Genomic DNA, 27,066 nt, shown 5'->3' on the forward strand with positions numbered 1-27,066 from the left:
TTCATCATCAGAGGGTGTTTTCGGCCTCTGGTGTAGAAGTGTCGGGTGAGTACATACCCATGGAAAAACGTATTGTTAAAAATATACAGTAATAAAACAGTATAATAGACTTATTACTGCCATATACTGTATATGTTTTAAATATGTATCGTTGCATAGCAACAAAATCAGTACACATCCTGGCCATATGGATATATCCAAAACATTGCGTTAAAAAGTCAGGACGGACCATTAAAAATACCGGGCTAGATTAGATTAATACAATTTACACAAGAGAAGAGAGCTTCAATTTTTCACCTTAATCTCAACCGCCCTCTTTTTAACAGGTGGTATCACCGATTTTGTTACAACACTTGTTTAATGATCGATATTTGCGAGTTTTTAAGACCAGAGCTGAGTTTTCTGGGGATCTACTGTACGCTAATTCGCCAGCAGCTACATCAACCTGCAACTCCCAATTGGCAGCCCACTAAAGCTCAGCAGTGTGAGCCTGGTCAGTACCTGGATGGGAGACTCCTGGGAAAACTAAGGGTGCTGCTGGAAGAGGTGTTAGTGGGACCAGTAAGGTGCGCTCACCCTGCGGTCCATGTGAGTCCTAATGCCCCAGTATAGTGACGGGGACACTAAACTGTTAAAAGGCGCCGTCCTTCGGATGACACGTTAAACCGAGATCCTGATTCTCTGTGGTCATTAAAAATCCCAGGGAGTTCTTCGAAAAGACTATGGGTGTCACCCCGGTGTCCTGGCTGAATTTCCCCCTGGCCTTTACCAATCAAGGCCTCCTTCATTACTCTTTAAATTGCAGAAATAAATTACAGAAATTGTTGGGTAAAAACAATAGGAGAACAAGAGAAGTAGCTCAAGTCTCCTCACGGGCACACCCATAGCTCCGCACTCCCCAGCACCAGGTGCACAGCGAAGCGCGAGTCAGAGCCGGCGCGCCTCGCGATCACGAGCCGGTTGTTCATGCAGAAGGAAGTGCAAGACCCTGCGGGCTGCAGCGAGCCCGAGACGCAAAGGGTGGTTTGAACTCAGAACGGGGAAATTGGCTAATAGTTCTCCACTTCAGAGCGCCAGAAGACCTTGGAAACGGTAACAAATTCGTGCCGTATGGAAATAGTTTACATTTTCAAGTAGGTTTAAATCAGAAACCATCTTAGGTCTGAAACTAAATATAAGAATTACAACACAACAATACATTTATGTTTCGTTTCGAAACCGATTGCGCATAGTTTTGGACACCTGGGGGGCTGTTTGCCTTGAAGATTAAGACCCAGAGGATAGAAGCATTCCTGCCTCCAGAGTCCAGGTAAACTCTTCCTCATGTTCTTCCTTTGAGCTACGATAGACCCTCAGAGTTACCGAACAGTTACGGACACCGATATCTACGGAGGTTCTGAATTGGAACCCCCATAAAACACGTTTTGTTCAGTGCAGTAAAAAAGATAAAATAATTCTTTATAACCTAATCATCGTCTTCCGGAGAAATATAAAGTAGAAAACGCCTGTGGAAGAATTCTGGATTGAAAACGGTGCATTTGTTTAAAAATAAAAGCAAATCTAGTATAAATGTACTTGTTTTACAATGTCTTGTACTACACAAAATAATATTTAATTTGGTTTCATATCTCCAGGCCTCCCGGCAAAACATTTTATTAACACGAACTGTAGAGAAAACGCCCCCCCCGCCACCCCGATATTATTCATCAGAGCAACACTGGAAAACCCTGACTCCGTCGTTGCACAAGCGCTGACGAAAGAAAAAAACCAACACGTTTCAGCCAGTGTCCGTCGTGGTTAAGACGAGGTAATTTCAGGAGCTGAATCCAAGCATGAACTCTGTCAAGTCGCCCAGCCGGCTGAATCCGTCTATCCTCTAAACGTTTGCTAAAGGTTTTGTCCCAGTTCCAGCCGAAGAGCGGATCCACTGTTAATTAGTTGGTAATTAGTAATTCTCCTAGTTCTGGTTGAAGAACAGTTTCATTGCTAACTTCTGTTTGTCCCCAGTGCCCCGGAAGTGGACAAATCTTTTTTTTTTTTTACCATAGGACAAGAGTAGTATACTGTAAATAGCCTACTATAAAAAGGGTGTCCTTTTTTATCTCTTCTGTGTAAAACGGGACTTCAGTGCATAACCCCCCTGTGAGGTGATTGGTGCAAATGCAAAATTATTTTCTTTTCTTTTCTGGGGGGAACAAAATCCTGGAAAAAGAAAAAGGAGTTTTTTTTTAATTCTCTAGAACAATAAAGGCATCTTATTTCTCTGCTGAGAAAGTGGAAGCTGTTTTTTTGTTACTTTTGCAGTTTCTTTCGCTTCCCTTATTCACTGGTGTAGAGAGAGTGGAGCAGGTGCTACAACAGGTCACCCGGATGTCCCTGACCCAGCACGAGGGTATCGGAGTCCAGCAGGAAGCCACAGGAGTCCAAGAGGGAGCGATCTGGCTACATCTGGAAGATCAGCACCTCAGCCAGCAGCCAATGTGGACTGAACTGCAAAGGCTGAGCGTAGTGCTGCCAAACTTCTTAAAATAATAGCTGAAATCCATTTACGTGAACTGACTACACTTTAATGTTCGCTTCATTCCTAAATGGAGGGCTGAACACCTGCTCTAAACCTGTGAATTGTGAAGGTATTTTCAGTGATTGCTTGTTGTCTTTGACAGTGACATGGGCAGATTCCTGAAGAGGCTGTGTCTTTTCTTCCTCAGTTTCCTACCAGTCATTCTGACACAAACAGGTGAGAGAACTGCTGGTGATTATTGGTGGCATAGTGGTGCAGTAGTGAGGATTGCTGGGGTGCTGGGGCCCTGGGTCCATTCCAGTCCTTGGGTGCTATCTGTGTGGAGTGTGTATGTTCTCACATTCACATGGGTTTGCTCTAGTTTCCTCCTGCAGTCCAAAAACACGCTAGTGGGATAATTAGCTTCTGGGAAGACAGGCCCTGGTGTGAGTGTGTGTGCTCTGCAATGGACTGGCCTTCTGTCCAGGGAGAATCTTGCCTTGTGCTCGTTGCTTGCTGGTGTAGGGATGTGAGGGTTTTAATTCACCGTGACAATTAGAACTTGGAACAGTAAATTGTGAGAGTTTTTGACAACTGTGAGAAATCAAATCTAATCATTGACGCTCTCACACACAGTATACACACAGTATTGACACAACCCAAAAACCATGGTCTTTGAACTGAGAACCGCTGAGATGGTGGAGCTGCCTGGGCTGGTCCCTGGTCCGACCTGGCAGCTGCTTGCTCTGTGCTGGGAGTGTCCCAGGCAGAGAGAAGACAGAACACAGACTAGTGTTGCTGAGGACCACTCTGCTAGAAGTCACTGTCACTGTATTTTGGTTTTTAAAAGCAGTTAGGCTCATTCCAGCTATAACGTTTGCTAAATATACTTGGATATTCAGGATTTTGACAAAAAAAGAGCCCAGCTGTCTTATTTCTTTGATCAGGCAAAAATAACAGTGGGTTTGCAAACACAAGGTTTCTTGTGCATAAAAAAATGTCTTGGTTAGGATTCGGCTTTTTACTGACTCTCTGTCTCAGCCTGGCGTCTTGGAGAGCAGTTTAAGTCCTGACTCGGACTTCTTGCAGTCACATGGTTGGAAAAGGCAGATCGCAAGTTCAGATGGAGAGAGACAAGGAGCAATGAGTTGAGGTGGGTGTTAGCTTTTAGGTGCGATGGGTCAGGATGCTATCATGTATAGTCCTGGTACCCACCCTGCTGGTCACTCGTTGGTGGATCTTCCTCTGGTTGATGTACAGTGACCTTTGGCCCATTTTCTTGGGGAGAGACGGACTACAGACTCAATGGAGCCCATCTGTGCTTTGTATCATTAGATGGTTTAGTATTGGACACAGAGTTTCAAGGTCTCTTATAGGAGGGTCCTGTTAGCCTCATTCCTTTAAATTTACACAGAGTTCCTAGCTACCACGTCAAGAACGGAACGATTTTTAGAAATCTTAATACTTAATTCTAAGTGAATAATGTGACTTGCTGCTACAGTAGAATAGGCTCCAGCTCCCCTGCGACTCTGAATTGGATGAAGCAGATAGAAAATGGATGTGTGTATTGATATGATTGTTTATTGATCCCTGATGCCCATAAGCAAATGTCCATTTACAAACCTGAACTCCAGCTTTGCACAGAACATTGTACTGAATCCTTTCTGGGCATTTTCAGAATTTAAGAAATATTTGATGGAAAATAAAACCATTGCTATGTCAGAGTGTACTGTTGCATGTGCACAGTGCCTTTTTCGAAGGTACTGTATTCAATCCCTTCTAATGATCTCGTATTCTAATTGCAAATGAAGTGCTCACTTTTGTATAGTGAATATTTGTAATTACATTCTCGAATGCTTAATATTTTTATGAGTTGCAGAACTCAAATGTCAGCGAAAACTAAAAAATACAGTTTTTCAGATGCATAAGGTACAAGTATATAAAGGTAAATGAGTGGCATCTTACAGAGAAAGCTGTAATACTGATAGAAATACAGGAAAATAAAAATATAACAGGAAAATTACATGAGACCAAATGGCCAGATGTTAAAATATATCGGAGATAAACATGACTTCTAATAATTTTAATTTAGTCTCGTTGTATAATAAATATATTATTTGTCCTTGCTCTTTCTGTGCAGAGACATTGCTACTGTATAAGATGAGAACAGTCTGTATGTCAGAGGGGACCATTTAGCCTTTCTTGCACATTGGTAGTTTAGCAGTTAAATCAGAGTTAAAATTTCATTCCAGAGTTTAGGCTTCAAGCACCTAGCTGGGAGGCCTGTACCAGACACCCACCCCTCTTTGAGCAAAGAAGTGTTTCCTATTCTCGGCTCTGTTTCTTTCAGTCAAGAGAGTTGTCATCGGCTCTAAACAGCCCCTGGTTGCCTTTCCTGGTGGTGACGTCACCCTGCCCTGTCACATCTACCCCAGAGCCAGTGCTGTGGACATGGAGGTGAGGTGGTACCGACAGGTCATCCAGACTCCTGTCCACCTGTACGAGGATGGAAGAGACCGTACTGACGTTCAGGATAGGGATTACAGGAGTCGGACATATCTTGATAGAGCTGGGCTGCACGATGGGGATCTGTCTCTTAAACTGAACAACCTCCAGGTCTCTGACAATGGGCTCTATAACTGCCTAGCAACTGATGGACTGTGGTATGGAAGAGGACAGGCTGAACTGGTTGTAAGAGGTCAGTATTGCCTTGATGACAATTAAAATCCAACCCGCTGGCACCCAGATGTGTGTCAATAAGTGGCAGATTAAAAAAAACGTGTGTGTCCTGCAGCTCTGGGCTCCCAGCCCACAGTGACTCTGAACGGGACTGAAGCGGAGCAGACCCGCCTCCTGTGCCGATCCGAGGGCTGGTACCCTCCGCCCGCGCTGACCTGGGCAGACGGCCACGGAAACGATGTGACGGCGCTGTCCAGCACCGCAGTGGAACGGGACAGCCGGGGGCTCCTCCGGGTCAGCAGCCACATCCCAGTCAGACCGCAGTCCGGCGTCTTCGCCTGTGTGCTGAGAAGCACAGCCCCCGAGTCTGACGGGGAGACCCAGGTCCGTGTATCCAGTGAGTACTGAACAAGCTGAAATTCTGGGCAGTGACATGTACTTTACAATCCGATCATAGGTTTCTAGTTTGTTTATTTCATAAGAACAACAAATGTACATTTAAACACCAGAATCCATGTTATATTTGAACAATGTGTTATATTTGAAAAGCAGCCCTCTGTTATTAATTTGCATTTTTGTTTGTAGCACTACGATCTAAAGTTGGACCCCTGAATCCTCGAGATGTATATGGAAGTAGAGGAAGGAATGTGATAGTCGTCCAAAATATCTTGAAACAAAAGGACCATGCATGTTTGGTAGTTTACTGGATTAGCATGGTCGGGAAGCCTACTTTAGACTTTCACAACTCTTTGTATAATCTTTTTCTGTTCTCTTTCCTCAATTTAATTTCAGTTTCCATTTGTGGTCCTGTGTTGTTGTTACACCACCTGGTGAACTAGCCCCCTCTGCAGACCCTAGATACAACCCTTATATTATAGGATTTTATATACTTAAATCACAGATTAATTTGTGAAATTATGAATATAAGCAAAAGAAGAAGTGGTTTTGGTGGGAGACTTCAATTTTCCACACACAGACTGGGAAATATCAGTAGCAGAAAACGAAACGGTAGATGGTTAATGATAGCTTTCTTTAATTAATAGTTCATTGGCAGTATCTGCTTTGCTCATCATACATGTGGTGGTAACGTAATTTACACTAAGGATAAGCCCACCTGAGGAAAACCGTTAACATTGCAAGATAATAAGCCAAAGAATTGCATGTTATCAGTAGGTACTCAAGACATCCCTCACACAATATCATTCTAAATATGAAATTTATTATTTTTGTCTAAGTACAGTGAAATGCACATTGATGCCAAAGTCCAGTGTGTTTGCATTAGTTGGGCCAAGAGGAAGAAGGGAGACAGTCCTGTCCTTAGGAGACATACAGTATGGACAGCAGGCCAAATCCCAATGCCAATCCGACTTAAGGCATCACAAAGCTGATTCCCCTAAATGCATCCTTCAGCACTCTTACTGAAAAGCCCAACTGTACCACTGCGAGTCAGGAACTGTCAAAACCCTAAAACCCTGGAGTGCTTTGCCTGTTTAGCCCTCTAAAATTATGGTAGAACCAATGTTCAATGTTTTAAACGTGCAATGTGAACTTATTTGTAAGTTATCCTGTCTCTCCTTGATTTGTAATGAGCCGGATCACAGATCAGGAAATCCAGTGACGGGAGGTTTCTTTCTCTGTGATTTTCCAGAAGATTTTTTCCCTGCAGTCTCAGGATGGGCGGTGACTCTGTTCATAATGCTGGGTCTTGCTGTGGCAGCACTCCCCCTTCTGGTGATCCAGTGGAGAAGGATGAACAGTATGTGAACCGTTTATGTCCACGTATATGGCCATACCACCCAGTCCTGCAGGTCCAATCTCGTCTAGTATTAACAGAGTACATCATGGTTTAGAATTGTGCTACTCTGTGGTCAGAACAGTTCAGAGTACATACAGTACTAAGCGCCCTGCATACTAATAATATATGAAAGTGGCTTTGCCTTAGAACTGGAAAATCAAGAGATTTCACTTGTCGGTATGACTTGTGTCTCCTGCCCTCTCACTGTAGCAGTTGAATACTTTGATGTTCAGGGTTCAAGTAAACTCTTTGCCTCCATTAGTGAAGCAGCAGTCCTCAGCCATGCAGCTGCTACGATTTGGTTTCCATCAGGCAAATCCACAGGGTGACTTTTGACATAGACTGTTGTCACTATTCTTCACCATCATACTTCATAATTATAAGTCACCCTGATATATCTGAACTAATGTCATTAAGATGTTGGGGACACAACTTGAGCAAGTTTGGAAAAAGTGTTGTACTTGGCGTTTCGTGCACATGGAGGTGAGCATCAGCGCTGAGGCCTTTTTATGATATTTTATCTTTGCATCTGTTCAATAACTGCATTAACAATCGAGCACAACTCATCCTCTCCTCAGGGGAAGATCAAATCAGCAAGTGTCTGATTAAGATGAGAATGTTGAAAATGTTGATTAAAATGACAGTATCTTTAAAGATTGGTAAGTTGAGATAAAAGTAGGTGTAAGGATAGAGTACAAATAGGCAGGCCCAGGAAAACAGACACACGAACACAGCAGTGAGGTACAAAACCCTGTGAAACCCGTACTCTTTATTTACAGTGCAGGGAAACACAAACAAAACAAAAGCCCTAAGCTCCTTTTAAAACTCCTGACTGACCTCTACAGTTTCCTAACCAGCCCACCGGGCATCTAAGTGCTTACCAGCCTCAAAACAAAACACGTTTTAAACTGCAGTCTCTCCCTCAGACTCTTCACAAAAACCCCCCAGTCTCTCCCTGAGGCTCCCTCGTCCCCCAGACAGCAAATCGAAGCTGAGGGCTTGTGAGGCCTCTGGGGTCTGGGTGAGAGAGGCTTATGGAGGCTAGGAGCTCCAGACAGGCCTGTGAGTGAAACTACTCATTGTGTGCTGAGGGAGATACTTTAAGTATCTACTCTGGGCAGAAGCTAAAGTGTGATTGAGAAATAAAACTGGGGGCTATTGAGGAGTTTATTCTAAATTCCCTCCTGAGTCCCATCTCAAGTCACGTGAAACCATATGAATTTCTTTTATATGATTTTCTAATCATTGGCACGTTACTATGCTGAATAATATAAGTATTAAACCACACACCACTGTGATACCACTATTAATAATTGCTCACGCTTGTATACAGTAGCACTTTTCTGGGCACTCCACTTGAAGCACTTTACAGGTAGCAGGGCCTCCCCTCCACATCTGCAGGGCATACAGAATTCACTTGTAAAAGTGTAAGTGAAAATGGATGGATGGAATGGGACAGGAGATGTGGTTCGTTTTTTGAGAACAAAAATGTAAATAGAAAACTAAAATGTGTACTGATGCTTGGCTATTTTTTTCTTTCAGAGCTGGAGAAAATTTGTGAAAGAAATGGTAAGTCAGTCAATAATAAAATTCTGAGGTTGTCTCTGAATTTTGAATGTCAAATGTCAGACATATTCATGGAAATTATTCCAGGCTTCTGTTCAAACCTTAAATACGTTTTTGAGCTCATTTAGAAAGGCTGTGTAAAACAAACGCAGTGAAATTACAGGTCCATGTGTCACAGGTGTTACTAAAAATACTGAAGATGACTAAAGATATAGATGTAGATTCACTTTTTGAGAAATGGAGAAAAAGGCTGCCTGCAGTTGAAAGATGTTGTAGTTGGAGAATGGGGAATGCTGAAATAACATGTTTATTCATGTTGAAAGTTGACTTCTTTCTAGGGTCATATAATGTATTTTGCAACATATGTAGTCTTAACATAAAATTTAACATGATGGCCTAGTGGTACAGTGGTCAGTATTGCTGACCTGCATTCAATTCTAGGCCTGGGGTGCTGTCTGTGTGGAGTTTGTATGATCATTATGCTATCTGTCAATCACGTTTTTTATTCAGTTAATCACCATAATTGTGCTGGAAAATAAAAATAACTCGTTTTCCTTTTCATTTTACTGAACCACTCTTTCAGCTTTGACACTATTTTCAAAATTAACCAAATTTATAATCATAAGAAATACAAGTAAAGAAGACCTTGAATTTTTTTAAAAACACAATACCCACCTACTGTACATTATAACAAAGTCTTGTAAGACATTTGTATCCTATTCTTCCTGTTGGTCTGTAAGACTGGGAACTAAACTTAATGTTTTATTTTCAAAAACTGTGTGTTAATGTTGTGTGTTATAATATCACACTGGGGCAGCCTATTGGCGCAGTGGTTAGTATTGCTGTGTGGAGTTTGCGTGTTCTCCCTGTGTTCACGTGGGTTTCCTCCTACAGCCAAAGACTGGTGGGTTAATTGGCTTCTGGGAAAATTGGCCCTGGTCTGAGTGTCTGTGTGCTCTGTGATGGACTGAAGTCCTGTCCAGGGTGTACCCTGCCTTGTGCCCTTTGCTAGCAGGATAGGGTGTGGCTTGCCCATGACCCTGTATTAGATCAAACTCTTTTCATGCATTACTGATGACTTTTTCCTGTTGATACAGTTCTGATCTTTCATGATCTGTCCTGTAGTGACCAGCAGTCATACGATATATGAAATGTAAGCAGGGTGATGAATACAGCATTCAGCTGGGACTTGTTGGAGAAATTGTTCCGCTTCCCCTTAAAAGAGTCATTTTTTATTTTTATCTGTCATGCTTCCCTGTGCTTATCCGATTGGCAGCATTCCAGCATCACACATAGCTTCCTCTTCCCTATTTGCCAAAGATAATGTCTTTTAACACCATTGGTTACTTAGTTTCGTAGCCATAGCATTCCTACTGTATATAACAGAGTATAGAATTTCATAGAAGTCCTTGTGTCCAGCATTCTTCCGTTCCAGTGCAAACCATCTGTAAAATACTGCAGTGTCAGCAGAAAAACTGTGTACAAAGTTCACAAAGACCCTCAGAACATGTCTGTGGCTTCACACAACTGAGTGTTTCGTCATCACGTGAATGCATGTCTGGTACCCAGCTGTGTTCATTGAGCACCTTTCACCAGCCGTGTTCAGCATACAGTATGCTAAAGCAATTATTTTTAAAAACAAGGGAGTAACACCGCAGCCTCCATTTTCCTTTTTAGATTTTGAATGTCTTTATTTATGGTTGCATTAAAAACTGTCTTAACACGTTTGGTTATTGCAGCCATGCATGCAGCCATTTTTATACTTCAGAAAGAACAGGGTAAGTGTTTTTTTAATGATTTTATTAATAATAATAATCTTTATTTTATATAGCGCCTTTAAAGGTGGCTTCTCAAAGTGCTTTGCAGAATGACAACAACAACAATAAATAAAACGAATACACAAGATAAAACACAATTACAATACACAGAGGAGACTGGGGATGGTGGTACTACAATAAGTAAAGTAGAAGCAGAGGGGTAAAGAATGGAACCAGTTAAGTAAAGGCTCTTCTAAAGAAGAAGTCTGGATTTGAAGGAGTTTTAGAGAAGGTATCCTCTGATATCCTTGGGCAGAAAGTTCCAGAGCTTGGGGGCATAACAGGAGAAGGCCCTGTCACCCATACAATGTAGATGGGCTTGGGGGACAGTTAGGAGACCAGAATTAGAAGAGCGAAGGTTGCGAGGTGGGGAGTAGGGCGATAATAGTTCAGACAGGTACAGTACTGAGGTGCCCAGCCATGCAGAGCCTTATAGGTGAACATGAGGATTTTAAAGTCCGCACGGAATTTGACAGGAAGCCAGTGCAAGGACTCCAGGATAGGAGTAATGTGAGCACTTGCACTAGACCTGGTCAGGATTCTGGCTGCCGAATTTTGGACATATTGGAGTTTGTTCAATGTAGATTTAGATACCCCAGTGAGCAGAGCTTTACAGTAGTCAATTTGAGAGAACACAAATGTGTTGATCAGCTTTTCAGCCACAGTTAGTGATATTTCTGAGGTGAAAAAAAGGTGTTTTGACAATATGCTACACATGTGGGTCGAATGTTAAACCAGAATCGAATATCACCCCAAGGTTTTTTAATTTAGACTGAAGCTCAAGTACAGAACCATCTACAGATAGGGTTACAGGACTGGCTTTACGAAGTTGATGGGAGGTGCCAATAAGAATTACTTCAGTGTTGTCACAGTTAAGATGAAGGAAATTTTGAGTCATCCAAGTTTTTATGTCAGTGATGCAATTGGATAGAATAGAGACAGCCACATCAGTGTCAGGTTTAGTATGGATGTATATTTGAGTATTATCAGCATAGGATTGATAGCTGAGGTCATGTGATCTTAAAAGCTGATCAAGTGGAATCAAGTGGGTGGTCTATATTAAAGTCCGCTAGAATAAGGATCCTTTTTAACTTAAGGCATAAAAATGAGAGTAAATCCGCAAACCCACCTAAAAAGGCTTCGCTGGGTTTGGGTGGTCTATAAATTATGGCAAAGATAGTAGATTGGGGGATAGAGATATTTATAACAAGGCACTCAAAAGAAGAGGGTGGAGGTATAGTAATAGGACTTAAATTGTAAAAAAAAAGTTTGTAAATAACGCCCCCACCTCTGCCTGAGAGACGCCAAAGATCAAACAAGCCATACCCAGGAGGGACTAGTTGGTTAAATAGCAGTCCATCGTTTTGTGCTTTACTTCCACTCTAAAGTGGGAAAAATAGTTTTGGGGACAAACAAAATATTGAGTTTGAAGTCAGTTATTTAACAGAGGTCTTTTACATTGTTTTGTACAGTATGGGCACTAGTTTTTATAGAGCTCATCCTTCAAAACTGCAGGAATCAGTTCCTGTCAGTGGACTTTGGTTTACAGTATATAAGTAATGAGTATTACAGGAGGCAGAGAGGCAGGGAGACAAAGCAGTACAGAGAGAAAGGTTTGAAAAAAAATGATAATTTAGTGAAGAAAGCTGAAGTTGGAAAATATAGGAATAGAACGGAAAATTGTGTGCTACTATGAACTGTTAGTTTGTAACTGCTTAGTAGTTTTTAAAAAGCTCAGGTAATGATGCTTTACTTTCAATTTTACAGATGCAGTTAGACATACTCTTACATCAGGTAAGTAGACTGTGTGGGAAACGCAGCCACTGATAAAGACTAATATTTGCCATCTTATTGAGAAGCACTGAGTGCTGTGAGTTTAAACTGTCCTTCTCTCTGTTCCAGAGTGGCAGTGGCTGAGCAGTGCAGCAGGTAGGACTGTTTCCTACCTCGATGATGATGATGATGAAGACAGACATTGCTGGTCAATTGTGGCACACGGGGGCGTTTTCAAAGCTGGGGGTTCTGGGATTATAGAGGGCATTGTTGTGCAAGAGCTGTGTTCTAATGAAATCTGTAGTTCAGATCCACAAATATGAGACAGGAGTATAGAATCTCAGCTCATGTCATTGGGTATTCTTTTACATCCATGTTTAGCCATGTTAAACAATGTCATTTATTGAGTCCAATCCTCTCATTTCAGTTGTGCATAAATGCATAGGTGCTTTTCAGTTAAACATCTTAAGCTTTTACAAGATTAGCCAGGTTAAGACAAGTGAAATTCTTTTCATCATGATGAAGTTCTTGGAGTTCCACCTGACTTTGTTGTGGATTCCATGCTTTGATTTGTCTGGCCTAGCAATCTTGGAGGAGAAACTGCAATATTTACAAATTATCACTTACATAACTCAGAGACTCTGATGTGTTGAGCTCAGTTTAACCCTTAATGCACAGTTCTGCATCTTTAACTACTCTGGGCTTTTTCACAAAGCAGGTTTAACTAATTCAGGATTTCCTCAAGTTATCTGGGGAGAATTAACCCAACAACTGAGCTCAGGTTAACTCAGGTTTAAGTTATCCGATTCAAGCAACAAAGGTTTAAATAATCCGACTAACTGTGCCTTTACGCCCTACTTTAGTAAACAGGGTGGGTTGAGTATCAAATCCTTCACCTGTGCCAAAGAACCTGCCTCTTAACCCAACGATCATGGAAATTAGGAAGATATCTTGTAATAGTAAGGAGCTATAGTCTAATCACTGCCGAAGCCAGAGAAGACTTCTGGCAAACAATCACGGATCAGTTGGATGTCTAAGTTAAGGATGTTAATGGTGGATGGAGGGAAGGCTGGCTGGATGAACGGCTCTTGAGCGCTGGTGTTTAGTGTCTGATGTTTCCTGGTTTTGCTCCCCACAGCTGCTGTGACTCTGGACCCCGACACAGCGCACGGCGAGCTGACCCTGTCTGAAGACGGGATGAAAATGAGAGTGGGCGGGTGGCACAGTGTCCCCGACAGTCCACGCAGGTTTGATTACTGGGACTGTGCTGTGAGCAGGGAGGGCTTCACCTCGGGGAGGCACTACTGGGAGGTGGAGAGCAACGGCATGTGGACCATGGGAGTCAGTCGAGAATCTGCCGAGAGGAAAGGGATGTTCAGCTTTACTCCCCGGGAGGGTTACTGGGGTCTTGAGACGGATTCTTCTTCTTTCTGCGCTCTGACTGCCCCTCAAACCCCCCTCCCCCTCCGGCTGCTGCCCCAAACTCTGGGGGTCTGTGTAGACATGGAAGAGAGGCAGGTCTCATTTTACAAGGTGGAGTCCAGAGCTCATATCTACACCTTCACCGCCATGGACCTGAGAGAGGGGGAGAAAATCTATCCGTTTTTCCGGACCCTGGATTGGAACAAAGACCTCGTGTTACTGTCTCCTCAGCTCTGCACATCGGACAGCTCACTGACTCCTGAGGCAGCGAGGGCCGATAATGACAAAACACTGAAAGAATAGGTATCATTTAAGTAAGCAAGTGCAATTTATTATAAAATGGAGTTTTACAATACTGTAAGTTGCGTTCTGGCGCACTGTGGCTGCCGTCGCATCATCCAGGTGGATGCTGCACATTGGTGGTGGTGGAGGGGAGTCCCCATTACCTGTAAAGCGCTTTGAGTGGTGTGTCCAGAAAAGCGCTATATAAGTGTACGCAATTATTAGTATTATTAAAAACCTGCACGTGGATATTGTAACAGAAAGAAATATAGTCTTGTTTTAACAAGGCCTCCCTCTAAACAGATGACTCCCGAGGCTCGAACACATGAAAATCGCAATGCACAGCAAAGATATTGTGCCAAGAGGCTTTATTCAGACAAAAGCATTTTTTCCTAACAGAGAAATAGGTTTATTCCATGCTGAAAAGAGAAGAGAGAAAACACAACGTTTCGGATGTGGAGTCACACTGGCACCCTTCCAGCCACAGGCGCAGTTTCTTAGCCACAGAGACACTGCACCGCCCCGTTACGTACAGTATTACTTAAATTGAAGCAAATAGGAGATTCACCCCGTATGACTAACATGTAACATTCTCAAACTGTGTATAGCAAAATCAAAGTCTTGTCAGAATGCAAGCTTTGCAGAATGCCATTGAAAACCATTTCTGATTTACTTGTCATATGTCGAACACAGTTTCAAAAACCCGCTTTTGTGAAATTGAGAAGCAGATGTCATAAGGTCATGCAGAAGTACGGAAAAGTAACACTGATCCTTTAGAAAAAGATTGATATTATGTTAATACCACAAAGGAAACAAACTGTGCTGTGACGGCAGTGGCTTTAGTGACTTTCCATGGAAAAAATACAGTTTGACTTCAAATCAATAGCAAAAGAACAATAACTATCTTCACAGAATTTTGTATCTGAAAAGTCAGAAATGTAAAGGTGAGCTACTGTACTGGCCTCAAAGGTAAACAAAACTTGTTACTATGTGTTTTTAAAGTGAAAATATGAATAAAAGTTAGGAGATGTGGGAAGAAAAAGAGAAATTTAAGTAGTTCTTTGTGTAGCAGATTGCCCTAATTAAGAAGTGTAATGACTATTGAGCTGTAACCAGAGGCTGTCAAACCGATAACACAGCAGCAGCACAGCACTGGCAGTATCGTTGCTCACTGTGTGGGTAGTCTCAGTGTACTCACTGGGCTTCTGTAGGAATGTGTGGCTGTTGCACTGGGGGCTGTTGGTAGGTTGAGGTGGTGATATCCACTGTGTGTGTGCACCTGGGTGTGTGTGCTTCTGTGTGGTGAATGTGGTGGGATCAGCAGTAGTATGTTACTTAGTGCCTATGTTTTATTTTTGTTCTTCATTTAAAACTTTAATAAAGACAGGATCTCCTCCTGGTCCTTTTGTCTTTATCAACTGTGTGTCATGCCCCTGCCGCCAGCAATATTCTCACGAGCACTCGACCTGCCACTCAAACTAGATCAGGGCGCCTGCCAATCAGACCAAGACGTTTTCAGTCAGGCTCCCAGGCGCGACACACGGTCGGTCTAATTAGGCTCTGTGTTTAACAGTTCAGCACGCGGTGGCTTTATTCCACCGATAGAGCCCCTAGCTCTTGTGCTGCGTTTGCTTCACTTTCGGCCAGTAATTCAAACTTCTGTCCGTTTCCCCTTATTTTTTCTGCAAGCAGCGACCCAGCTGAATCCTCTCTGGTTTCATTTTTTTCCTTTGATTTCTTTACATTATTATTTTTTTTTTCTGAATTGTTTTTACCGGGCTGGCCGGCCAACCATACCTGTTTTTTCGGTTTCGACTAGGAGCTTTGCTTTTCTAAGACAGTTCCTTACTACCTGCCCACATCACATCTCCCTCTGATCCCCTGATCTAGCAGCAGTTTGCTGTAGTATTAGAAGCACTAGCAGTAGCTCTAACAGTTTGCTGGCCATTACAAATAACCCTTTTAATGATGTGACAGGGTGGCACTGTCTGATATCTGCAGTCATGTCAGTCCAGAGGCATTTCTTAATCAAATCTGCATTCAGAGATGCTCTTATACCAGTTAGGAATGATATTACTCTCACAGCCTCAGACTTAAAGCAGTACTGTTTCAGTTTGTATAGAATAAGATCAGCATGAAGCCATAAAAGTAATATTAAAAGCGTTCACTGTTGTAGCAGGCGGGACTTTCGAGGTATTGTAATAACACCACTCTGCCACTAGAGGCCCTCAAAACGCCTCTATTACTTCTAAAAGCAGATGAGTTATTGCTGAAGGGGTTACTTTTCCCATTTGTATATTTTAAAAAAACTAATTAAATCTACCAGGACCCATGAGCATGATTCAAGGATTCTGAGTAGCTACTTTAGTTGGCAAATTCACTAATAAATCGAAGACATTCCTTTAGCTTGGTGTTGTGTGCTCGAACCTTACTTTGCACATTGCCCAGGAAACAGATAGGCATTGGGCCACTTTGTGAGGCCTTTCAGGAGTTAGAATTTTTGCATCAAGTCCCATTGTAGTCTTCTCTGCTCACAGCTTTTCTCTGGCCTAATTCCAGAGCAGTAATACCTTTTCTCTAACATGACAATCAAACGGTACACATTATTCTAAATACAGCCTTTAGAGTGCATTATACAATTATACCATTACATCCCTCGATTTAAATTCTACACTTCTGACTAGCAGCATACTTAGTCTGCCTTTTTTTATCAGGTTGTTTCAGAAGTAGTCTTCTTGAAAACGACTGAATGGCCTCTGTCCTAGTAGTGGTTCACATGATTTCTGAGTAAATACCCCTTCAGTATCTTTGTAAGTTCCCTCCATCGAGTGGTCAAGGTGTATTTCAAACAGACATTCAACCATGAAGACCAAGGATCTTTCAAAACAAAAGCAAACAGTCTGTCCTCCTCAGCTTTAATCAAATGGTTTGATCATTGATTTCCTGTAGTTTTCAATGATCTCACTATGCTTTACTATTGTACATTGAATAGTCTATATGACAGCCTATGACAGTCTGTACCTTCAGAAACCTGATGTATTACGATGTTACAGGTTGTGAATCTTGTGTAGTGCTATTATTGGTCAGAATATTTCAGATTTCACAGATTGTTGTACGTGTGAAATGTTTCACATGTGGATGTTTGCCTATTATGCCACCTTACGGCATGTAGGGGCACCAACATCCTGTTGCTGTTTCCATTACATTAGTTTTTTACAGGACAGGGTTGTTGGCCTTGTGCCCAGCCTCCAACATGGAGGACCTGGTGCCCGATGTGGGACACGAACCCTCTACCCTGAGATTATGAGTCTCAGGCTCTACCAACGGAGCTAGTGGGGGCTCATTATTTCACATGTACAATGTTTAAAAAGTAGTTGCACACAAGCATCTCACGGAAATGGCAAAGCTGTTACAGCCTTGTTTTAAAGTTAAAGCTTTATTTAAACAGAGGAAGAAAATACAACAGCTAGTTGAAGTTAAAAAAGTTTTCAAAGAAGAGCAAAAAAACAAAATAGCTGAACTCAGGTAGATCAGAAAGAAAGACTATGCAACTATTTTAATTGTTTATAGAGGAGCGGTATACAGGCTTACCAGGTCCAGGTAAGTGATTGAGCTCATCAAGGTCATAAATTTCCTAGGAGAATGGTAGAAATAGTACAATGCTCGTACTATTGGGGGATAGCTGATAATCTTACGGTTTCCGGTATCACCTCACCTCTTTTTAACCAAGAACCGAGCGAGGCAATTACCAATAAGAGAGGGATTACAATGATGATCAATGTAAATTCTCTAGATCGGCTATTTCTTTCTGAAAGAAAAAAAAAGTCAGTCATTCTCATGTTGAGCAACTCTTAAAAATATTTTGTTGATGTATGGCATATATTTGTTTACATGCTACTTACCTTGGCTGCTTTTTGTCTCCTGAGTTTTATTATCTGAAGGCTGACCGTCACCTGCCAGTAGATCAAATCAGTTACAACTGCAGGACCTCAAGTGTTTGAGAGAAAAGTGAGCTTTGCAACACTGTGGGTCATATGTGTGGGATCACAAAACCCATATTATATAACATAAATACCACACATTTTTTGCAACATTTGATCATTTCACCCGAATTAAAAGGACCAATGAAGGGGGAGTAATGAGATAAACCTAAGACTGATCACAGTCAGTCTTACTGTGTTTGTTAATTTTTGAAATATGAATAAAAAAAATACTTATAAGTTCAACAGTTTTCAACTTAAGATATTGCACAATATCAGTCTAAATCCCTTTATTTATGTATTTTTCTTAATTACCCCACCTCATGCATGTTCAAAATAAGTATGAATGATTATATAATGAGTAAGATGGCATGAAATATCTTGCCAAATGATTTGATGTTTATTTCCTTCATTGATAAGCCAAAGACATTTTGTTCCCTCTAAATGAGGAGTATTTCACTGACAAGGTTCAGGGCAAAGCTGCTTAAAATTGAGTTTGCTGGAGCATTTTGGGATAAAATCCCAAGATGACCCCTCAGTTACTTCATCCCTTTGCTGGTACTACAAGATCAGTTATCAGGAAGCCTTAATGAAAATGATTACACTTACCTGACAATGAAAGAAGGAAAAGGAAGGTAAAGTGCATACAGGGACAAAGATTTCATACAGACAAATGTTGAGTTCTTAGGTGTGTATATATACACATTTAAATTTCAATATAAGTAGACATCATTTTCTAATTATTAGGTCTCTCTTAGATCTCAAATTTGTTTGAAGAAATGGCCAGAGATCCTACTCATTAGATACAAATAAATGGACATTTTTATGTTACAATGGCATTTTATGAACTGACCCACGACCCACAGTGTTATCACACCAACAATACAAGGTTTTTTGAAATACAGGGGGATCTCACCTTCCACAGTGAGTGACACAGTGTTGATTGCCTTCTGACTGTCAGAGCACTTCACTGTGTAGTTCCCTTGGTCATTTGGCTTGACTTTGTGTAGTGTCAAGGTCTTATCCATCATGGTGAAACGCGTATTATACGGGTTAGTGCACAGATTCACCCGGTTTGTCACATTACATATGAGATTGTAGCTGAAAAACACATTGACGTCGTCTCCTGTGAACAGATTCACAGTCAAGTCGCCTCCGCTTGGTATCTTATGGTGTTCAGATCGACCTGAAATTGAGTTAAAAGGATTAATTAAGATATGTTTAATAATTAGTATATGAGGTTTAATTATTTTAAAATTAAAATGCAGTGAGCAACTTGCTAACATTACTTAAAGGGGAACTGCAGTTCTAGTTTCTCAGACCGGTTATTAAATCTCAGTAACAAAATAAACAAATTCTGAATTAAGCACAAAATTGTGAACTTTGTGAATGTACTGCATAGTCACCATTTTGTCGCAAAGTACTATGTAGTTGTGCGAGCACGAGTTCCCATGAATTGCGACGTGACGTGGCCCTTCCTGCTCGCTAGTCACCGTAATGACTAATGTTATGCAATGTACGAGCTCATAAGTACAGCAATGTTATTTCACAGTATTTCTATTGGATTAAAAGAGATGTATTCACAGGCCTGCTTGTTTACAATGTCATAGAGCCACTAAACCTCACCCAACGTATTGTATCACACATAAGGCACTGTGCTTACCTGGAGGTTTTGTCTTATTTTGTGATGTAAATTGGAGGTTTTACACATTACTGTGTACATTTGACTTTTCTTGTGGTTTGAAAATCATTAATACTGATTCTTTCTAACCCCAATGTATAAAAACAGCGTTGCAGTTCCCCTTCAATATAGAAGTTTGCGGTCTGCTGTTTTTGAGGACATTCACTTCAAGCAGTGGAATGGAGTCATAAAACAAATCAACTTTGTGGAGTAAAGCCTTTTTTATATTGAGATAAAGCATTAACACTAATACTATTAGTCTGCACATTTTCATTCGCCCTTACAAAAACTCCTCTGGGGACAGCATGAGCTAGCAATTGAACACACTACAATATATAGTTTCAGAAGGAACCTATCACTTATAAGCATAACAAATTCACAAGGTTATTAGCAAGAATATGATGAAAATGTATGAATCTCCTATTGCTGTCATGTTCACACAAAGTTGAGGACGAAAGAAATCCCAGGCAAGTCTGTGGCCCTTGATGACTGTAGAGTGATGCTTATAGACTGATGTGTCTTACTTGGATCTCCTCACTTCTGTATTCAAGTTAATAGACCAAAGTGCTCAGTATGAGTTCTGTGTCTGAGACTCCTGATACCTTACAGCCTCATCACTGCCATGTACAAATACAGAGATTAGGTTACTCTGTGCCTACCTTGGACAGTCAGTCTGATACTTGCACATTTCTTCATGTTCTCTGCTTCTGTTCTTTGTACGGAGCACTCATAGTTGCCTTCGTCAGAAAACTGGACTGACTCGATGGTCACGGAAAAGTTTCCTTTCCTAAGATGTTCTTCTCCAAAGGTCAGGTTTCTTTTATTCTTGATGACCCTTCCATTATAGAACGTAAAAACCTCCTCGCCACGATATTTCCATAAACTATATACATCGTGCGAGGGTTGTTCTGCATCACATAACAGGGTGGCTGACTCTCCAAATTTCACTGCCGTTGTTGTGCCATCTGGCTCCGAGGAGGCTACAACACAAAACAGAGACTGCAAGACAAGATAGACAGATCCTTCTCGCAAGAGAATTAAACATTTTATGGAGTGTGTAACGAACCTTTGGAAGGGATGACAACAAGTTCAATCAGCCTCAGCTGTCAGTAATTAGCAACACTCCTAACGTCATTTCCTCTCCTACAACACCATCAACACTGTACATGATCCCCTTCTGTCCCTCGCATCCCATCCACGTCTTTACATCCAGCCCATCTCCATTTGTAAGTGCCCCTTGGGCACTCCTCACTCTGCAGGGGCGTCTGGAGGTTATTCAGGCACTCCAAACACTCCCTAATCCTTTCAGTACACTTAATTCCTGGGTGTTGTTATTCCTACTGAACATATATACATTCCATACAGCATACTGTATGTGTAAGACTGATAACTCAGCCTGAATTACTCTACTAAAACATTGGATTTTTTAAGAGATTGGGAATCTCGCGAAATTGTGAATTCTGCCGAGTAATTAAACACAGTGTGGACACCAGGTTCACCAGCACTTCAACTTTTAAGAACTGACATCCACTGTTGTGCTAAACTGATGCCTAACTAGCAAAAACTGACTGCATTACTAGCATATCCTACTGCCTGGAGAAGAAACAAAATAACAAACCCTGGATTCCCATTTGATTTGAAACAAGTGACAGAAACATGTAACGGCAAAAAGCAAAGCTATATTAATATCCAATTTCAATATCTGAGCCACCTCAGCTTAGTTGACTCTGGTTCCCATGGCGATAAGAGACCATGTGACTGCTCCCCCCTGGATGGGATACTGGTTCATTGTAGCGATGTTGGGCCCTATTTATACAGGTGGGTGGACTGGAGCAAGTGGGGTAAAGTATCTCACTCAAGGTACACCTGCAGTGTCTTCAGCTGGAACTCGAACCCACAACCAAGCCAGAGACTTACCCACCACACTATAGCACACCTCTGTTAGCATTAACACTCAATGCTAATATTAAAGAAATCACATTCCAGTTATCCAGATTCCAAAGTATACTTTGTGAGCCAAACTGTGGCGAACAGTAACTTTAATTTTAAGATGATCATTTCAGGGTTTGTCAATATTTACCTGAAAAAATGAAGCTCAGCAAGATCCAGGCTAGCATTGTCCCGAAAACATCTAAAGACAAAAGAATAATAATGGTCACCACTCTATAGAACAGATCTGAATTGGAATCTGTACAGAGAAGAGCAACCAGATACATTCCAGGGTTGATAGGAATGTCCCACACTGACAGGCTGAAGGAACTGAGTCTCTTTAGTCTGAAGGGAGTGTCCCACACTGACAGGCTAATATTGCATACTACACTGACAGGCTGAAGGAACTGAAACATTTTAGTCTTGAACAGAGATAATTGAGTTTCACGTATATAAGTATTACAAATCCTCAAAGTCATTGACAAAGTCAACCCAGTGGATTTCTTCAAAATGAACACTGAAACACAAACCAGAGGGCACAAGTGGAAACTACTGTATATGGAAGTGCTTTAAAATGAGAGAGGCGGCTCTTCTTTACACAAAAGGTTGTGGGAGTGTGGAGCAAGCTACCCAGCCATGTTCTTGAAGCCTGTGCTGTGGTTTCTTTCAAGAAACAGGATGAGATCCTGGAATCAATTAGTTACTAAGTACCAAATGTGTAAGATGGGCCACATGGTTCCTCTTGTTTGTCACCTTTATTTTCTAAATCTGGAAAAAGCTGTTTTGGTAGCTTAACTCATTTCACACTTGTGTTAGTATTTAAAGAAATAATAGAAAGATCTGTTTACAAATGCACCACATGTAATCAATTTTCGAGAGATGAAGTGATTTACACTTGATTTACTTTCTGTCCGTTATTGCTGTGTACTTTATTATTCAGTCTCACTTCTTCCTAGACAACTTCTATCTGGAGTCATATTGTATGCAAAAATATGTTAACTTGTGAAGCAGGAAATTTAACGAATTCTCCATCAGGTAATAAAAGTGGCCAAAAGTGCCAAGAACACTGAATTAGTTGGCACAGCACAGGAGAGCTCAGTTACCCCAGGCATGTGCTCAGAAATGACAATACTCTGCTATTTTCATGAAGTTGGAGAATGTTGCAACTTGTTTTCTAAAAAAGAATCAACCCACAGGTACAACTGGTGAATTGGAGAGAAAAAGAACATTCTCCTGCAGAAGGAATTAACACCATGGGTCAGAAATGTAACATGCCTCAGGAATTCATGAACAGCAGTGGTAGGTTCAAAGTGGGATGTAGATTTCGTATTTGAACAGCTCCAGCAGGGACCTGGGAACAAGTCTCCACTCAGGATCAGATGGGGAGACAGTCTCGTATACTGTATGTATTAACCAGAATCACCGGCTTATTCAGTGGTGTGAACATCAGTATGATCAAATGGCCTTTAGCATCAGAAAGGTTGTGGTTAGTTCAGGAACAATGTGCACGAGGAGTGTTGCTCCTTTCACTTTAGAAAAGAAGAATGGAACTGCAGCCCCACGATTACAACTTATACAAGATGAAAAGAGAAGAAAAGAAGCACAACGTTTCGGCTGTGGAGTCTTCTTCGGGTGTGCGGGACGGAACGCTGGTTTGGTTAGAGAATAGCCCAGGGAGGAGGAGGAGGAATGAGGAAGAGATCTAGAGAAAGATTTAGCAGACGGCATAGCGAGTTGAAACAGAAGTGGGTTGAAGTAGTTCAGGTGGGTAATTGTGTCAGCATGCGTAGGCTGTCAAGGACCAAGTAAAGGTTTTTTCCATGCTGAAAAAAGAACGTTCTTCAGGTATCACTGCTGCATATCTGAATTGTTGTGTCTCTTTTCTTCTCTTTTCAGCATGGAATAAACCTTTACTTGCTACCTACTTGAACTACTGATACAAGATCTCTGCTTCATGCATGTGGGCCTCCTGCAAATGGACAATATGAATTTTCCGTCCATTTTTAACTATCAACAGAGTTGCAGGGCATACAGAGCCTATTCAGACAGGCAACAGGCGCAAGATGGGTCACACCCTGGGTGGGATGCCAGTCCATCTCAAAGGCACACACACCAGAGCCAGTTTCCCCAGAAGCAAATTAACCCACCAGCATGTCTTTGGACTGTGGGATGAAATCGGAGCACCCAGAGGAAACCCACATGATCACTGGGAGAACATATAAACTCCACACACATATTTGGAATTGAACCCAGGGCCCTGAACGGGGAAGATTACTAAACAAATTGGCTTGCATACGCAGATACCGGGGAAAAAACAGGAAACAGGTCCAAGCACTCAGTTTCAGCTTCTGATGTTCTTACCCTGCCAACTGGATAGTATTCCTCGACACCATTGCCCAAACCTTCACCTCAGCAGGGGAGGCTGGCTGGATTCTGCAGCACCTAAGGAGCACAAGAAAACCCACAGATGTAATGAGAGCTGTGCAATACAAAGTAGTCAAGAAACAGCAAAAGTCTGGTAAGCCAGTACGCAATTTTCCATTGGACATGAGAACATGAAAAGCTGGCAGGAGTCCGCCTTCCTTCCAGGGAACTTACGAATGTTTCCCAGCCTCTTATATAACCTCCTCTCCCAGAAGGCCACTCTCCCTTAAAAGAAACTTGCCCCTTTGTGCAATAGCAGCCAAACAAACCATCCAAATATAGCAAGGTGCTGAAGCAATTAATATTTAGCATCATTTTTGACAATGCAAATGAAGTATTAATTATATATGTCCTAGCAGTACCCTTTCAGCTTATGGTCAGCAGCCATTTCATCACTGCTGATGTGGCAATTTCAGTGTCCTTAAACTCTGACAGGTTATTAGGTTACTGGCAGCCATCTTAGATTCTCCACCTGGACTCAACTGGGAGACAAAACCTTTGTCTCCGGCACGGCATAAAACTTCAAGGATAAAGGGAACATGGCAATGATTTGTGGAAAAAGGAAAAGGTAGCACCCATATGTCATACGTATCTCATACACGCATACAAAATTAAAGGAAGGACACAGGAAAAGCCTTGAATCTCATAACAGAGAGAAGGTACATTGTCACAAGGCCTTTCAGGAAACTACATAAACATTCACATTCTTCCCATGTGTAGCTTCCATGCTCATGCAATATGTACAGTATATCTTTCTAATACCAACATACAAAGTCACAAAGTCACAAAGTCAAAGTCACACACCTGAAGATGGCTCCACAACCAAAACGTTGTGTTTCTATTCTTCTCTTTTCAGCCTGGAATACACCTGAACTTGTTCCTTTGCTGCCTACGCATGCTGACGCAGCTCCCTGCTTGAACTTCCACAAAGTCATTTAACACTTATCAGTTTTAAATTGCCAATGTCAGCCCCGTCCATGATGCTTTCCGAGTCTCTTTGCATCTCCCGTGATGCTTGTTTCTGTTTGCCTCTCCCCATTTTTTATCTTCTGCGAATTCACCTAGTTCACTTACTGTAACAGAATTTAAATCAGAAGAAAAGACCGAGTAACATCCTTATAACGGACTCCTGCAGATCCCCTGCTTATATCCACCCATTCAGAGGCTATGCCCCTTCCAATAAGGATCAGTTGACTATTTGCTGACCAGTTCTCATGTAGCACGAGTGTATGTACAGTCTTTCTGCCCTGGGTTGAAAGACTTTATTGGAAGATGGCGGTACAGTACGTTGAGGTGTAAATTCTCTTCACTCCCTCCTACAGGACTTCTGTCCTGGCCTGAGCTGGCAGTGTGCTGAGCATTACTGTGTTTATCACCCTGATTTCAACCGTTCTGATCTGCACCCCCGTCTGGTCCTCCCACACTGAGCTCTCCCTCATTTCCCCTGCGCAGCCAGAGAGGATTCACAGCCACAGCAGTTTGTTATTATAATAAGGGGCAGCACGGAGGCGCAGGGGTCAGCTTTGCTGGGGCCCTGGGATCAACTGCAGACTTGGGGTGCTGTGTGTGTAGAGTTTGTATGTTCTCTCTGTGTTTGGGCGGGTTCTCTCCCAGTCTATACTGACAGGTTAATGTGGTGTGAGTATGTCTGCCCTGTGATGGACTGGCATCCCATCCAGGGTGTACCCTACCTTGCTCCCTTTGCTTAGAGAGACTTCAAGTGATTAGGAAATGAATGAATGAATGTAGAATCCTATTACTCATAATAATAATAATTCTTCAAATGACTTTTTCCATCTCATTAACACGAACATCACAAAATATGATTAACCATATTGTTACAGTACCATTTTTTGAAACCACTGTCGTTATATTACCTGTGACTCAGGTACAGAATTTGCTAATCATTGATAACATGATTTGACAGACATGCCATTAGCTGCTAATAATCATATGAGCAGAAAATACAGAATAGACTCCTTTCGTTTTTTTGTGCTTCATGTATTCTTATTATTAAACAGTGCAAATGTTATCTTCAGGTTTCGAGTTCATATAACATGTTTATACAAATTCTTGCTTAAAGATAAATATGTTGAATGTAAATAAATCAATATCAGCTTTTCTATTACCGATGTAAAACAAATATTGCGGTTCTTGAAGTTATTTTTTTAATCCGGCTATTTTCATTATTTCTAATATGTTTTCTTCATCCTTGGCGATTCCCCCCACCCCATGAAAATCTAATTTTTTCCACTTTTATGCTACTTGGTACACAAACCAATATTATTTTAATAAAATAGTTCGTCGGTTCTTTGTGACACGAACGCGTTAGTTCGAAGAAAGATTGATGTCTTTCTTTTTAAAGAGAAGTGAAGCTAAAGCTCAAATTATTCTGTTTTATCATTCTTCTCCTGAAGTCCTTTCTAGAAAGTCCAGTATGCGCTTACTACGGCAAAACATTTTAATACATAAGTCATTTGCCCCCACACTGATTCATCTACTTTCTTTTTCAAAAGGGAGCGGTCAATGCCTTCACATAACTTTAACTGTCCACAAAATAACATTTTTAAAAATAGTACATCGTAAAATGATAAACCGCGCTCAATCTGGATATACCATGTCACGTTAAACATATTTTGGCAAATCTGATCTTTGTTGGCGTTTCACGTATGGCGAAAATAAAATAACGTGCTGTACCTTTAGGAGAAACTACAACGCTACCCAAAAGTTTAAAAGTTTTCTTAATTCATGAATTTATCTAAATATTTCATTCATTTCGCAGCCCACGCTGAAAACTAGATATCTTACATAGCATACTCTCCTCTCACTCAAAAACAAAACGTTAAATTCAAACCCATACCGATTTCCCCATCTCTCGTCCTTGGACAGTACGTCCGGAAAAATACAGTAAATTGTATTCTTTATAAGACTTCCATCCGGCTTTATCCTAATAAGATTTATCCTATTTCTTCTGTTTTACACTTGTATTATGCTTTCGCCTTCTCCTGAGTATTTGTAAGCAGCCAGCGATGTTGTAAAAGGAAGTAGAGATGTAAAAAATGACGAACGTATTTTTTTTAGACGTGAGTCATTTGCAGTCTTGACTATTGAACACAACGTTAAACATTGTTATATACATAATACTATATGCCAAATATAATTTCAGTTCTGAAACAGGACACATTTCGCAGAGCGAAAAAATGCTTTCGTTGAAATTA

General features: G+C 41.4%; 1 protein-coding gene and 1 long non-coding RNA gene across 6 annotated transcripts; one reads left to right on the top strand and one right to left on the bottom strand.

Annotated features, from left to right (window-relative positions):
* Positions 1-890: 890 nt before the first annotated feature.
* LOC102685441 (butyrophilin subfamily 2 member A1-like) lies at positions 891-15,234 on the top strand. 5 transcript variants are annotated; one of them, XM_015344415.2, is made up of 11 exons: positions 891-1,309; positions 1,635-1,807; positions 2,336-2,737; positions 4,851-5,198; positions 5,295-5,576; positions 6,828-6,935; positions 8,517-8,543; positions 10,280-10,318; positions 12,125-12,151; positions 12,260-12,286; positions 13,269-15,234. In XM_015344415.2, the coding sequence occupies exons 3-11, from the start codon at positions 2,668-2,670 to the stop codon at positions 13,853-13,855; spliced, it is 1,515 nt and encodes a 504-aa protein (XP_015199901.2). In that variant the 5' UTR covers positions 891-1,309; positions 1,635-1,807; positions 2,336-2,667; the 3' UTR covers positions 13,856-15,234. The 5 variants fall into 5 exon arrangements, with proteins under 5 accessions (XP_015199901.2, XP_015199906.2, XP_015199903.2 ...); XM_015344420.2 differs by having other exon boundaries at positions 6,831-6,935; XM_015344416.2 differs by having other exon boundaries at positions 892-1,309; positions 2,664-2,737.
* On the bottom strand, positions 14,186-26,904 carry LOC107077047 (uncharacterized). Its single transcript, XR_001478184.2, has 7 exons — positions 26,709-26,904; positions 23,786-23,866; positions 21,576-21,626; positions 20,155-20,475; positions 18,731-19,000; positions 17,737-17,787; positions 14,186-17,642 (listed from the first exon to the last, which is right to left on the bottom strand). It is a non-coding gene; the product is annotated as an uncharacterized lncRNA (long non-coding RNA).
* Between the last annotated feature and the right edge of the window lie 162 nt (positions 26,905-27,066).

The sequence above is a fragment of the Lepisosteus oculatus genome, chromosome 1 (genome assembly GCF_040954835.1).
Source record: "Lepisosteus oculatus isolate fLepOcu1 chromosome 1, fLepOcu1.hap2, whole genome shotgun sequence".
NCBI classification, from domain to species: domain Eukaryota; kingdom Metazoa; phylum Chordata; class Actinopteri; order Semionotiformes; family Lepisosteidae; genus Lepisosteus; species Lepisosteus oculatus.